Below are 14,410 nucleotides of genomic sequence, written 5' to 3'. Positions count from 1 at the left end.
GTGGCTCAAGCCTGTAATCCCAGCACTTTGGGAGGCCGAGACGGGCGGATCACTAGGTCAGGAGATCGAGACTATCCTGGCGAACACGGTGAAACCCCGTCTCTACTAAAAAATACAAAAAACTAGCCGGGCGAGGCGGCGGGCGCCTGTAGTCCCAGCTACTCGGGAGGCTGAGGCAGGAGAATGGCGTAAACCCGGGGGGCGGAGCTTGCAGTGAGCTGAGATCCGGCCACTGCACTCCAGCCCGGGCGACAGAGCCAGACTCCGTCTCAAAAAAAAAAAAAAAAAGAAATGACGACGTTCTTGTTGTTTCCTAAGACTCCTCGGTTCAGTTTCACCTGCATGGAATTCTCAGGGTAAATTAGTACACTATCTTAAAGAGAAAGACTAAATTCTTAATCTCTAATAAAACAAATTTTGTGTAAAACAAGAGCCAAAGAACTGACTGGGCTGTTTTGTTTATTTAAAGGAAAACCTGAATCTCTGCATCATGTAATGTTTAACTTTAAAAAAACAAAAACATGAAATCCCTCTTAACATGCTACTTGTATGTTCCATTAAAGAAGAAAGCAAAGTGACCAAGTAGAAGTGTATAGGACAAGACAGTACCTCAGCCTGGGCCAAGGGGAGATTCAAGTAATTTATTTTTTTGCAGCCCAGTGGCAGAGTCTCTTACTCAGGTTGCTAAAGGGAGAATGTAACAAGAGAATTGACATCACTCCCTTCTTCAAAGCAACAAGGCATCTTGAAAGCTCAACTTCCTGGTGAAGCTCTGTTGTTGGTAGCAGGAATTATTTCACCCATGTGAAAAGACAGCTGAGTCTGAGATGAAAACTCTTCAAAGGAAAACCTCCCCTCAACAGTCAGAATGAAGAACTTCAGCCAACACATAATCAAATTCACTTTTGGTCTATCCCAGAATTTTGCATTGGGAAGAGAGGTAGGTACAGTTTCCCAGCCCACAGTCATTGCTTCATTCCTTGTCTGGATCAGGTGGTAGTTAGAAAAGAAGCTCTGCTACATCCATCTTCTATACCAGGAAAGAGGAAGAGTGGCAAAAGCAGAGTCTTGTCCTTCAGAGATTCATTCTGGTTCCGTTGTGGGCTATGGCATCCTGTTCCCAGTATATGCATTTTGAGATCAGATAGAGCTGCTCTTCCAGGAGTCAGCACCCACGCTCATGTCCGTCTTTCAGTTAAATCTCCTTGGTTTAGTAACTGTAAAAGATGGAAAGCAAATCTAGAATAGGTTACAGTTGAATTACAGAAAAAATAATTCATACTAAGTAAGGAGGAGGACGGAGAATGCACTGCAGGAAAAGGATTAAGAGTGGAGGATGGAGAGTGCACTGAAGGGGTAAACGAAGGGCATCTACTTCCAAAGCAAACACATGCACAGACTGACAGATGTCACTGTGGCCTTGAGACAGCACTTTAGTCATGTCATAAGGCTGCATTTTAACTCTGGCAATAGAATATTCTGAGTCTATAAGCCAAACTATTATTTGTGTAGTTATCTACTCACCAGTCAGTGACAGAGGAATCTCTTAACTTACAGGGAAAACAGAAATGGTGAAACCAAAATCTTATACATATCAGCCAAAGGACAGGCTGAAGACTCAAGTAGGAGAAGGAAATAGGAAGAGGAGCTATTCCTTTATAAGTACTATATGAGAGCTGAAACCCGCTCATAAAAGATATAGGAGTTCCTTGGGCTTAAAAGAATACCTTTGCTATGATGAAGGAAGGTAAGCCTAAGAGACTCCTGCACAATGGCAGCTACCACTAACATTCTACTCTATACACAAGGCTCTATTCAAAGGAGCTTTTGAAATAATAAATGAAATTGGTTTTCATTTTAATATAAAAATAAAATGCAGCTGGGTGCAGTGGCTCATGTCTGTAATCCCAGCACTTCGGGAGGCTGAGGCAGGAGAACTGCTTGAGACCAGAAATTTGAGACCTGCTTGGGCAACACAGTGAGGCCCTGTCTCTACAAGAAAATTTTAAAAATTCGGCATGGTGGTACATGCTTGCAGTCCTAGCTACTTGGGAGGCTGAGGGAGGAGGATCGCTTGAGCCCAGGAGTTCAAGGGTGCAGTGAGCTATGATCATGCCACTGCACTCCAGGCTGGGTGACAGAGTGAGACTGTTTTCAGACAAACAAAAATGAGATGGGAACAATTCAGTAAAACTCAGGACAAAAACTGAACTTACTAAAATCTAGTAAGTGTGGCAGGAAAGTTAAGAATAGTGTGTTTTTAATGGAGGCCAAGATCCAGACCTTTGCAGTCAAACTTAGCAAAGGTACTTTATAAGAAATATTATAGAATTTGTAATTTCTATTTTTGCCTTGTTTTATTTGGAAAGCAATCTAAGATGCAGTCAACACTAGCTGGGGGCCGAGCGCGGTGGCTCAAGCCTGTAATCCCAGCACTTTGGGAGGCCGAGACGGGCGGATCACGAGGTCAGGAGATCGAGACCATCCTGGCTAACACGGTGAAACCCTGTCTCTACTAAAAAATACAAAAATACAAAAAACTAGCCGGGTGAGGTGGCGGGCGCCTGCAGTCCCAGCTACTCGGGAGGCTGAGGCAGGAGAATGGTGTGAACCTGGGAGGCGGAGCTTGCAGTGAGCTGAGATCCGGACACTGCACTCCAGCCCAGGCGACAGAGCGAGACTCCGTCTCAAAAAAAAAAAAAAAAAAAAAAAAAACAACACTAGCTGGGAATCTCTTATACTGGTTCTTGAGTTCAAGAATGTGAACTCAATGTCAATATGGAGCCCCATTTAGAATGACCTTTAGTAAGTATTAGAGCCCAAAGCCCTGGGGGTCCCAGTTGGGCCTGTGCAAGGAGTCCTCCATCTAATTCTCAGATGTGGCACAATGATGAGGAAAAACAGAGATTTTCCATCTGAACCAAAGAGAGGTGACTTGTAGTTTCTGATATTTTCCCATGGTAATTTCTTTTCTTTTCTTTCTTTCTTTTTTTAAACAGAGTTTGGCTCTGTCACCCAGACTGGAGTGCAGTGGCATGATCATGGCTCACTGCAGCCTCAACCTCTTGGGCCCAAGTGATCCTCTCACCTCAGCTGCTCCCAAGCAGCTAGGACCAGCTAATTTTATTTTATTTTTTGTAGAGATGGGGTTTCCCTGTGTTGCCCAGGCTGGTCTCAAACTCCTAAGCTCAACTGATCCTCCCACCTCAGCCTCCCAAAGTGCGAGGATCAGAAGCATGAGCCACCGCACCCAGCCTCTCATGACAATTTCTGATAACAGATTTGGTTGTTCTCTGGTATTCTTGATAAGCTATTTTTTATTTTTAGAGCATATTTACAGGAATTACAAGTTCATCAGTAGACTTTGATCTATACTGCTTGGTGATCTCCAAAAAGGTGAAATGGACATGTGTTGCAAATAGCCTTCACCTTCTCTGGCACCTGAAAAGTTCTTAAGGAATCAAATTCCTCACTCACTGGAGAAATGGCAAGTTATTACCTAGACCTTGGATGAGGAAGAGGACTAAGTCTGGAACCCTGAGGACCTCACAGCTTGAAAAAAAAAAAAAGGAAGGTATTGGAGGACCCAAGCTAGTGAAGAAAGAAAAGGAGGGGATAAGCAATGGAAATGCCTGTGGTAAGAGGAGGAGAATGGTAAAAGTGAAGAAAACACAAAATAAGTGAGGCTCAGACAGAGGGTATGTTTGTAAATATACAAAAACCCGTGAGGAAAAAGTGACAGTGCAGGATTTTCAGCTACATCAAGGACAGCACTTTCCCCTTTGTGTTATTAATATTTTTCTAAGTGTTTTGGGCTTCCATTATGAAACTGGGTACTTAGGGCCTGCAGGCCCTTTGTGTCCTCCTGGAGTGAAGACCATACTTCCTTCTTTTTGTTTGATTTTTGGGATGGGATCTCTCCCAGGCTGGAGTGCAGTGGCACAATCATAGTTCACTGCAGCCTCGAACTCCTAGGCTCAAGTTGATTTCCTGCCTCAGCCTCTGGAGTAGCTGGGACTACAGGTATGTACCACTATGCCTGGCTAATTTTTAAAAAACCTTTTGTAAACACAGGATCTTGCTCTGTTGCCCAGGCTTGTCTCGAACTTCTGGCCTCAAGTGATCCTCCCACCTTAGCCTCCAAAATTGCTGGGATTATAGGCATGATCCACCACACCCAGGTCTGTCTTGTTTTTTAGGCAGCCTGTGTTATGCTGTCTCCCTGAGGCTGTAAATGGGCAGCACCTATAACACATGGATGCTCTGAAGCCAATTCCAAGACTCACGCCTGTAATCCCAGCACTTTGGGAGGTGGAGGCAAGTGGACTGCTTGAGTCCAGGAGTTCAAGACCAGCCTGGGCATCATAAGACCCCCATCTCTACAAAAAATACAAAAAAATTTAACTGGGTGTGGTAGCATGTGCCTGTGGTCGCAACTACTCGAGAGGCTGAAGGAGGAGGATCACCTAAGCCTGGGAGGTTGAAGGCGCAGTGAGCAGTGATTGTGCCATTGTACTCCAGCCTGGGTGACAGTGTGAGACCCTGTCTCAAAAAACAAAGACACAATTAACATTATACTGTTCTTGTTTTATCTATTTCCTCCTTTTGTTGTTGTTGCTGTTTGTGATGGAGTATTTCAAAGCAAATTGTAGGCATGTCATTTCTTCTGTATGTATTTCAGTATATGCCTCTAACAGATACAGTATTAAAACTGTCGAAGTTAGGGCCGAGCACAGCGGCTCACACCTGTAATCCCAGCTCTTTGGGAGGCTGAGGCGGGTGGATCACTTGAGATCAGGAGTTCAAGACCAGCCTGGCCAACTGGGTAAAACCCTGTCTCTAATAAAAATACAAAAATTAGCCGGGCTTGGTAGTGGGCACCTGTAATCCCAGCTACTGAGGAGGCCGAGGCAGGAAAATTGCTTGAATCTGGAGGCGGAGGTTGCAGTGAGCTGAGATCGCACCACTGCACTCCAGCCTGGGCGACACAGTGAGACTCCATCTCAAAAACAAAACAAAACAAAACAAAAAACCAGTTGTCAAAGTTAGGAGATAGGTGTGAGCTGCCGCGCTCAGCCCTAACTTTGACGTGTGTTTATCATACTAGTCTCTCACTATATTCTGAAAATTTCCATAATAAAAGCTTTAAAACAGAAAAATGAAGACAAGAAAAATGGAGGAGAAAGACGAAGACTCTGTGAGACATGTATGATTCATTCCAAAGCAGTTACCAGAAAAAGTGACTTAGGAAAGAACCAATGATATCAAGAGCAAAAACTTTAAATACAAGCAAAGAAAATGGGTCATGACAATGAATAGAAAAGTCCTGGGAAAAGCATTAACATATATGCCCAGAACCCTATAATCCTGGGTACCCCCAAAGATACTAGAGAATAATGGAGAATATTCAATATAGGATGCAGAATCATTCAAATGATGTAATAGCTTACTGTGGTATAAAGGTTATAATGAAAAGCAAGAAGGCTGGGCACAGTGGCTCACGCCTGTAATTCCAGCACTTTGGGAGGCTGAGGTGGGCAGATCACGAGGTCAAGAGATTGAGACCATCCTGGCCAACATGGTGAAACCCTGTCTCTACTAAAAATACAAAAAAATTAGCCGGGCGTGGTGGCGGGCGCCTGTAGTCCCAGCTACTCGGGAGGCTGAGGCAGGAGAATGGCGTGAACCCAGGAGGCGGAGCTTACAGTGAGCTGAGATCACATCACTGCACTCCAGCCTGGACAACGGAGCAAGACTCTGACTCAAAAAAAAAAAAAAAAAAAAAAGGGAGAAAAGATGGAAGAACACCATAAAAACTAATGTAATACTGAAAGGATCCAAGCTACATAGGTTTTGACAAAAGTTTATGCCTATGAAATGTGCTCGTGATGAAGTAATCCACTCCCATGACACAAGACCAGTGAAATATCCCAAGATTCTAAAAGACTGACCAGTTTGCATTCTGTTTTCTGAGTCAAACCCAGTACTGGTCCATGCCCTGTTAGGAACTGGGCCGCACAGAAGGAGGTGAGCAGCAGGAGAGCAAGCATTACCACCTGAGCTCCACCTCTCCTGTCACATCAGCAGCAGCAATAGATTCTCATAGGAGCACAAACCCTATTGTGAACTGTGTATTTGAGGGATCTAGGTTGCGCACTCCTTATCAGAATCTAATGCCTGATGATCTAAGGTGAAATGAAACCGGTCCCTGGTGCCAAAAAGGTTGGAGACCACTGATTTAGATAATGGTTCTCACTTAGCAAGCAAGTGAACAAATTTGTATATGCCCATTTGGTTAAGCCTGGTATCTCCCAGACATTTGACCATAGCAGAATGAGCAATAATTACGTTTAATGATTTTGTTACTATCTTTTTTGCTGAGGGACTTTTTCCAGGATGTTATTTCCGGAGAAAAGAAAGGGCTCTCTAGGAAATACTCGCTCATCTCTGGTACAGAAATTTCACCCAATTTACACAGGCCAGGCCCTCTTCTCTGAATAATTTAACAGGTGAGGTCAACATGCATTTATGCAGTGCCTGCTGTGTGCCTTTATAAAATAAAAGCTGTATCTTCATGTTATAGTGTGGCAGAGAATAGTAGGAACAGATATCAACGAGGAATGTGTATAAAAGAACTTTAAAGCTGCGAGTCCCAGCTGTAACAGACCAATCTCCAATTCGTTAAGACCCTAACCCTCAGGCTCCTTTCAAGCTGAACTCATGCTTAATTTAAAGGAAAATATTTGTGTCAAAGTTTCCAGGAAATGGAAACTGGAGACTTTTTCAGGTCCCCTAAATTCTCAATCATTCCCCACACAAATTGCCACAGAAACAAAGGGCAAGAGACCACTTTACCTCTTGTGGATTTACTGCAGTTAAGACAGAAACTTCATATGATTGCCTCCCTGACTGCATGGTCACCAGGTGATGTGTCACATCAGGCACTGAAGACAGGGAACGTGGGGATCCTTCAGCAAGCACCTCTGTGAAGCAACAGAAAAATGTTTCAATGAAAAGTGAATCCAGAGATATACCTATCTGGATCATTAAGCCTCTCATTAACAACTCTAAAACTCTATTCCTCTATTTCCCACATTCCTCTATTTCTTCCAAATTAATCCTGTCTCATAAGCATTATCAGTAAATTTGGAAAGTATTATAAAAAGAGAATAGAAAGGCAAGAAATCTTAATACAGAATTTAGAATAATACGGCATTAGCACTGTTAACTGAATTAAAACTATGTATGAAACGGGCAAAAGCTCTTAGGCAAGCAGGTAAGGGAACCAAAGCCACCCTTAAAGCAGTCGCCAATGATACTAATAGCACTCACTAACTGAATATGATGAGAGTAACAAAAACACAGGGCCTCACAGTTTTTAAATGTTCATCAGTGGGATCACCATGAAAATCTTCTGGAAATATTTTATGGTTATACCACTTAGCCCTCAAAAAATTAAAAGTTTCTTCTAGGGGTTTTCTAGCTTATATGACTATTTTATGCTGTACCATAATTTAATGTTGGCTTATATACTATTTTTTATCTCTCAATGTTCTTTCCCATATATATGTAAGCTTTCAGTTCTCAACTGGATTTTAAGGTTCCTATCTTCTACTTTTGTCTTTCCCATGGTGCCAGGCACACAGTAGGCACTGAATAAATGCATGCTGACCTCACCTGTTAAGTTTTTCAGAGAAGAGGGCCTGGCCTGTGTAACTTGGGTGAAATTTCTATACCAGAGAGGAGCAAGTGTTTCCTAGAGAGCCCTTTCTTTTCTCCAGAAGATATGGCTTTTGAAGGTATGGAGAAATTGCTTTATATCTCCTCTGTAAAACCTGGTTATGTTCTGTTTAAATGTTTTAAAAGTTAAGTTCTTCCATAACTGCAATAGGAAAGATAGAAATAGTTGGGCTAAGGATGCTAGGATTATGAATAATTTTTTCTTAAGAATTTTTTTCTTTTTATTCTTTTATTATATTATCTTCAATGAAAAAAAATTTTTTTAAAACAGATTCACTAATCCACCCCAGAAAAAAAGAACACAAATGTTACTCATACCACAGCTACTCATAAGAAATGAAATTTAAACATACATTGTGGAGACACCCCGTTCCTTAGCCCCTAGTTGCAGTCCATTTTTCCCAAAAAAAGCAGAGTTGGAAGTCTTACCATCATCAACTCCCAGGATAGAATTGGTATTTGGTAGGTTCAAGGACTCTCCACCAAGGCTGGGCTGGGAATTCATAGACACCAGGTTTTTACCGGGTACTGAAGCCTCTTCAAGCAAACTACTGCCCATTAGTGGCTCAGCTGCACAGAGAATAGGTTGTGAGAGACATACAGCAATCAAGGCTGTGCCTGGTCCTCATTTTCTTTCAACAGGAAGCTGGCCTTCTCTTTCATTACTAGAAGTTAACCTATAGATGGGATGCCACCTATTTCACCTACTTTTGAGAAACAAGAATAAACCTAGAAGGGAAAGAGTAAGCCTTAGAAGATAATGATCCTTGCTTGTGTTCAGCATCTGAAGAATTAGCGTATGAAACAGGATAGGTGGATCTTTAGAAAGGAATATTTGGAATAATTAAGGAAAGATATGGCAAAGGAATAAGAATTAAAAAGAGTTATCAAATTTCAGACAGGGCAAAAAGGTAGTCATGACTGGTAAGTAAAATACGCTTCCAGCCTGGCCAACATGGTGAAAACCCATCTCTACAAAAATGCAAAAATCAGCCAGGTGTGGTGGCACCTGCCTATAATCCCAGCTACTCAGGAGGCTGAGGCAGGCGAACTGCTTGAACCCAGGAGGCAGAAGTTGCAGTGAGTCGAGATGGCGCCACTGCACTCCAGCGTGGGTGACAGAGCGAGACTCCATCTAAAAAAATAAAAAAGCTTAAACTCTTGCCATGCAGAAATCTTTTATCACTGTGTTACTCAAATGCTGGTTCATGGATCAGCACTAGTTACCATCAAAATCACTAGGGGAACTTTTAAAACTACAGATTCTGGGATCTTGCAAATTATCTCATTTATCAGATTGCTTTGTTTTATTGGTGGGGGGAAAAGCAACAAAAAGTATACAAATTTTAAAAGGTTGCAGATGATTCTACTGTACAGCTATGTTTGGAAACCATCAGCCCATCAAATGAGACCAGGTCTATCTACCTAAAACAGAATCAGAAAATTTCCAGATAACCAGGCAAGACAGTGATTTGGCTCTTTGAACCCTAGAAGGTATAGCCCTCCACTCTGCCCACCCTCCTCACCAGTTTGCTCCTGCTCTTGACTCCCAGCTGCTCCCAGCTGCAAGTGATGCTTTCTCATATGCACATTCCTGCTTCCACTCTGAGAGAAGGTCTTCCCACAGACTTGGCACTGATGAGGCTTTTCTCCTGAAACAGGGACCAGGTTAAACAGGGAAGCCAACGGCCGGGCGCGGTGGCTCAAGCCTGTAATCCCAGCACTTTGGGAGGCCGAGACGGGTGGATCACGAGGTCAGGAGATCGAGACCATCCTGGCTAACACGGTGACACCCCGTCTCTACTAAGAAATACAAAAAAAAAAAAAAAAAACCAAACTAGCCGGGCGATGTGGCGGGCGCCTGTAGTCCCAGCTACTCGGGAGGCTGAGGCAGGAGAATGGCATAAACCTGGGAGGCGGAGCTTGCAGTGAGCTGAGATCCGGCCACTGCACTCCAGCCTGGGCAACAGAGCGAGACTCCGTCTCAAAAAAAAAAAAAAAAAAAAAAACAGGGAAGCCAAAAGGACAGGAAGAGAATGAACTCAAGACCTAGATGGAGAAACCCAAAGAATGTTAAACTCAACATAAGCAGCAGCTCCTTTTCCCATTCCCCACCTTCCCAGCCTCTCAAACTTCAGCATATGGGGGAAGGCAGGAAGAGTACACCAGGAGGGCTTTAGCACACTCCCTGCTCCCAGCCCCTGGTCCTTTCCAGACTCACTGTAATGCTGCCTTCACAAAACCTCTTTGGTATAGGACCATGGCAACCACAAAAAATAGGCCTTCTTTTTCAGATAGTCGTCCATGGACCTCTAGGATATGTGCTTTCCTCAAGGATTCCAATCCTGGGTTCCTAATATCCCCTTGACATATTCCCCGCCACCCTCTTTAGGGTCAACATTCACACTGGTGGCTCTTCTAACATAATAATCTAAATTGTCCTCTATGTCTTCAAGTCCCAGACTCTCCGTCTCCATTCTACCTACCCAGACAACCATACTTAGAGCAGAGGTCAAAAACTCCTGTCTATAGGGGACTGATAGGTAGCGAAAGTAAAATCGCCCAGTGGAGGCCACAGTAACCTAGAGAGTACCTAGAAAAGGGGCAGCTATTATTCAGCTCTAGCCAGCTGTTGCCATAGGTAGATTAAGGCCTAGCACAGCCAGGTTCTGATTTTTTTTTTAAATAAGGATTTTTAAGTAGAATCTCCCAATTTCTAAATGCTAGGAACAAATTCACAATTGATAAACACATGGTACAGCAATCTTCATTGCTGATTGTGTTTTGCTGGGAATGCAAAATACAAAAACCTCTTTGGGGGAATCTGACCACATCTAGAAAAACTGTAGATGCACTTGCCCTTTGACCTTGGAATCCCACTTCTAGGAATATATCCCAAAATTATAGTGGCAAAATGTGAAATACTCTATGCACAAGGTTATTCATCACTGCAACATTATTTTAAATGGCTAAATACTGGAAACAACGTAAATATTCATCACAGAGACTGACTAAAAAGCTATAGATACTGCAATAGTCCTGCATAGCAAAAAAAAAAAAAAAAAAGCTATACAATAGAAACAGGGTAGAATATTACAAACCTTAAAACTAAAAACTGAGTCACCATTTGAACCAGCAATCCCATTACTATCTACCCAAAGGAAAATAAACTGCTCTACTAAAAAGACACCTGCCCTCACATGTTCACTGCAGCACTATTCACAACAGCAAAGACATGGAATCAACCCAGGTGCCCATCAGTGGTAGATCAGATAAGGAAAATGTGGCACATACACACCATGGAATACTGTGCAGCCATAAAAAAGAATAAAATCATGTCCTCTGCAGCAACATGGATGCAGCTGGAGGCCATTATCCTAAGCAAATTAACATAGAAACAGAAAATCAAACACCACATGTTCTCAGTTGTAAGTGGGAGCTAAACACTGGGTACTTATGCACACAAAGATGGGAACAATAAACACTGGGGATTCCAAAAGCAGCTATGGGGCAAGGGCTGAAAAACTACCTATTGGGTATTATGTTCACTGCTTGGTCAACAGGATCATTAGTAGCCCAAATGCAATATACCCTTGTAACAAACCTGCACATGTACCCCCTGAATCTAAAATAAATAAAATAAATAAATTTATTTTGGCCAGGCGCAGTGGTTCACACATGTAATCCCAGCACTTTGGGAGGCCGCGCAGGCAGATTACTTGAGGTCAGGAGGTCAAGACCAGCCCGGCCTACATGGTGAAACCGCATCTCTACAAAAATTAGCTAGGCGTGGTGGTGGACGCATGTAATCCCAGCTGCTTCGGAGGTTGAGGCAGGAGAATTGCTGGAACCCAGGAGGTGGAAGTTGCAGTGAGCCAAGATCATGCCACGGCACTCCAGCCTGAGCCACGGAGCGAGACTCCGTCAAAAAAAAAAAAAAAAAAAAAGGCCAGGCGCGGTGGCTCACTCCTGTAATCCCAGCACTTTGGGAGGCCAAGGTCGGGGGATCACGAGGTCAGGAGATCGAGACCATCCTGGCTGACACGGTGAAACCCCATCTCTACTAAAAATACAAAAAATTAGCTGGGCATGGTGGCCGGCGCCTGTAGTCCCCAGCTATTTGGGAGGCTGACGCAGGAGAATGGCGTGAACTTGGGAGGTGGAGCTTGCAGTGCGCCAAGATCGCACCACTGCACTCCAGCCTGGGAGACAGCAAGACTCCGTCTCAAAAAAAAAGAAAAAAAAGAAAAAGTCATGAAATGTCCAGAACAGGCAAATCAATCCAGAGACAGAAAGCAGATTAATGGTTGCCAGGGGCTGGAGGAAGAGAGAAATGGGCAATGATACTTATAATGGGAATTCTTTTTCTTTTTTTAATCATCTCCTGGATATGGGGATCCTTTTTGGGATGATGAAATGTTGTGGAGTTGGACAGTAGAGAAAACTATAAAACTATGAATATATGAATATATAGTTGGCTATACACATCCACTGATTGAACCAAGCAGATAAAAAAAATTCAGAAAAAATAAAAATAAAAAATAACAGGCCAGGTGTGGTGGCTCATGCCTGTAATCCTAGTACTTTGGGAGGCCAAGGCAGGTAGATCACTTGAGGTCAGGAGTTCAAGACCTGGCCAACATGGTGAAACCCTGTCTCTACTAAAAATACAAAAATTAGCCAGGCACGTGCCTGTAATCCCAGCTACTTGGGAGGCTGAGGCAGGAAAATCACTTGAACCCAGGAGGTGGAGGTTTCATTGAGCCGAGATCATGGGCCACTGCACTCCGGCCTGGGCAAGAGCAAGACTCCATCTAAAAAAATAAATAAATAAAAAATAACAATATAGTAATAAAAAATACAAATAAAAAACCAATATGGCATAACTATTCACATAGCATTTACGTTGTATTAGGTACCATCAGTAATCTAGAGATGATTTAAAGCATATGGGAGGATATGTGTAGGTTATATGCAAATACCATGCCATTTTATGTTAAGAGACTTGGGTTATTTGTGGATTTTGATATCTGCTGGGGTCCTGGAACCTACACACCACAGATAACAAGGGATAATTACATTACTACTAAAAATCACTTAGCTGCACACTTGTCTTCTTTTTATATTTTAGACAGAGTCTTACTCTGTCACCCGGGCTGGAGTGCAGTGGCATGATCTTAGTTCACTGCAACCTCCGCCTCCCGGGTTCAAGTTGATTCTTGTGCGTAGTTGGGATTACAGGCACACACCACCACACCCAGCTACTTTTTGTATTTTTAGTAGAGATAGGATTTCACCATGTTGGCCAGGCTGGTTTTGAACTCCTGACCTCAGGTGATTCACCCGCCTCAGCCTCCCAAAGTGCTGGGATTACAGGCTTGAGCCACCGCGCCCGGCTGAGATGAATCTTATGGTATGTGAACTATATCTCAACTTAAAAAATGTATGGATGAAAAGGGAGGGAAATACGAAAAATAACCTGCATTTGCTTGTATATGCAAAAAGAACCATTGGAAAAGTAAACCAAATAGGAAATAAAAAGTGGTTATATCTATAAGAGGAGGAGGGAGGGAACATGGTAAAGTGACACACCTATAATCAAGGCTTTTTGAATGCATCTAGCTTTGACTCTACATATTAAAAAGACTTCAAAAAGAAACTGAAGCAAATCTATATATCAGGCTGGCGATATATTAAAACAATGATTTAAAAGGTATTTAAACATAGTATTATTCTAAGAAAAATACAGCTCCAAGAGTCTTAAACTTCATTCTGTAGACAAATTGATAATATTGGTATTATCATTTTGAAACAATATTGCATTAATGTTAGGAACCAAGATTTTCAGTGTAAGAGAAAAAAATATAAAGTACAAAAAAATTCCCTGAAAATTGTTTAATGTGAAAATTTAAATTGGAATTATCAATATGAACCAATTATTTTATTTTCAAAAATATGTCTTCTCTAGTTCTTTCCACCAAAAAGTTCTAGAAACAGTAACAACCTTCTTTTTTTCTTTGAGATGCAGTCTCGCTTTGTTTCCCAGGCTGGAGTGCAGTGGTGTATCTTGGCTCACTGCAGTCTCCACCTCCTAGGTTCAAGCGATCCTCATGCCTCAGCCCCCCAAGTAGCTGGGATTACAGGTGCATGCCACCACACCCAGGTAATTTTTGTATTTTTTTTGTAGAAACAGGGCTTCACCGAGTTGCCCAGGCTGGTCTTGAACTGATGGGCTAAAGTGATATGCTCACCTCAGCCTCCCAAAGTACCGAGATTACAGACATAAACCACTGCGCCCTGCCAACAATGACAACCTAACAGCAACGGGCACATGGCACCCAGACTGTGGTTCAACTATAAGGAACTAGGACTCCATGGAGGAATAGCTGATTCCAAGTCTAAGGTAAGCCTGGGAACTGTTGTTGTGTTATAAAGCAAAGAGGCTATAGCAACACAAATGGGTCATGTCAAAAGCATAAATACGGCATGAGAAGCTCCGAAAATAACAACCAGGCCAGGCACGGTGGCTCACGCCTATAATCCCAGCACTTTGGGATGCCAAGGCAGGTGGATCACTGGAGGCCAAGAGTTCAAGACCGGCCTAACAAGGCAAAACCCCATCTCTACTAAAAAATGTGCAAAAATTAACAAGACATGGTGGTGGATGCCT

General features: G+C 42.7%; 1 protein-coding gene across 34 annotated transcripts in view; it reads right to left on the bottom strand.

Moving 5' to 3' along the window:
* Nucleotides 1–442: 442 nt before the first annotated feature.
* Nucleotides 443–14,410, bottom strand: part of ZNF410 (zinc finger protein 410) — a 45,546-nt gene continuing 31,578 nt past the window's right edge. For 12 of the 34 annotated variants that reach the window (XM_045396712.2, XM_073997792.1, XM_073997785.1 and 9 more), the window contains 4 exons: nucleotides 9,267–9,392; nucleotides 8,170–8,310; nucleotides 6,856–6,983; nucleotides 443–1,217 (listed from right to left, as the gene is read on the bottom strand). In XM_045396712.2, coding sequence (XP_045252647.1) covers nucleotides 1,179–1,217; nucleotides 6,856–6,983; nucleotides 8,170–8,310; nucleotides 9,267–9,392 — 434 coding nt within the window. In that variant the 3' untranslated portion in view covers nucleotides 443–1,178. Of the gene's footprint in view, nucleotides 1,218–6,855; nucleotides 6,984–7,677; nucleotides 7,883–8,169; nucleotides 8,470–9,266; nucleotides 9,790–12,140; nucleotides 12,555–14,410 lie in introns of those variants that run through there. The other 22 variants (XR_012415944.1, XR_012415945.1, XR_012415941.1 and 19 more) reach the window with 11 other exon arrangements.

Source organism: Macaca fascicularis, chromosome 7, assembly GCF_037993035.2.
Source record: "Macaca fascicularis isolate 582-1 chromosome 7, T2T-MFA8v1.1".
NCBI lineage: Eukaryota > Metazoa > Chordata > Mammalia > Primates > Cercopithecidae > Macaca > Macaca fascicularis.
This window is presented reverse-complemented; position numbering and strand designations above follow the sequence as displayed.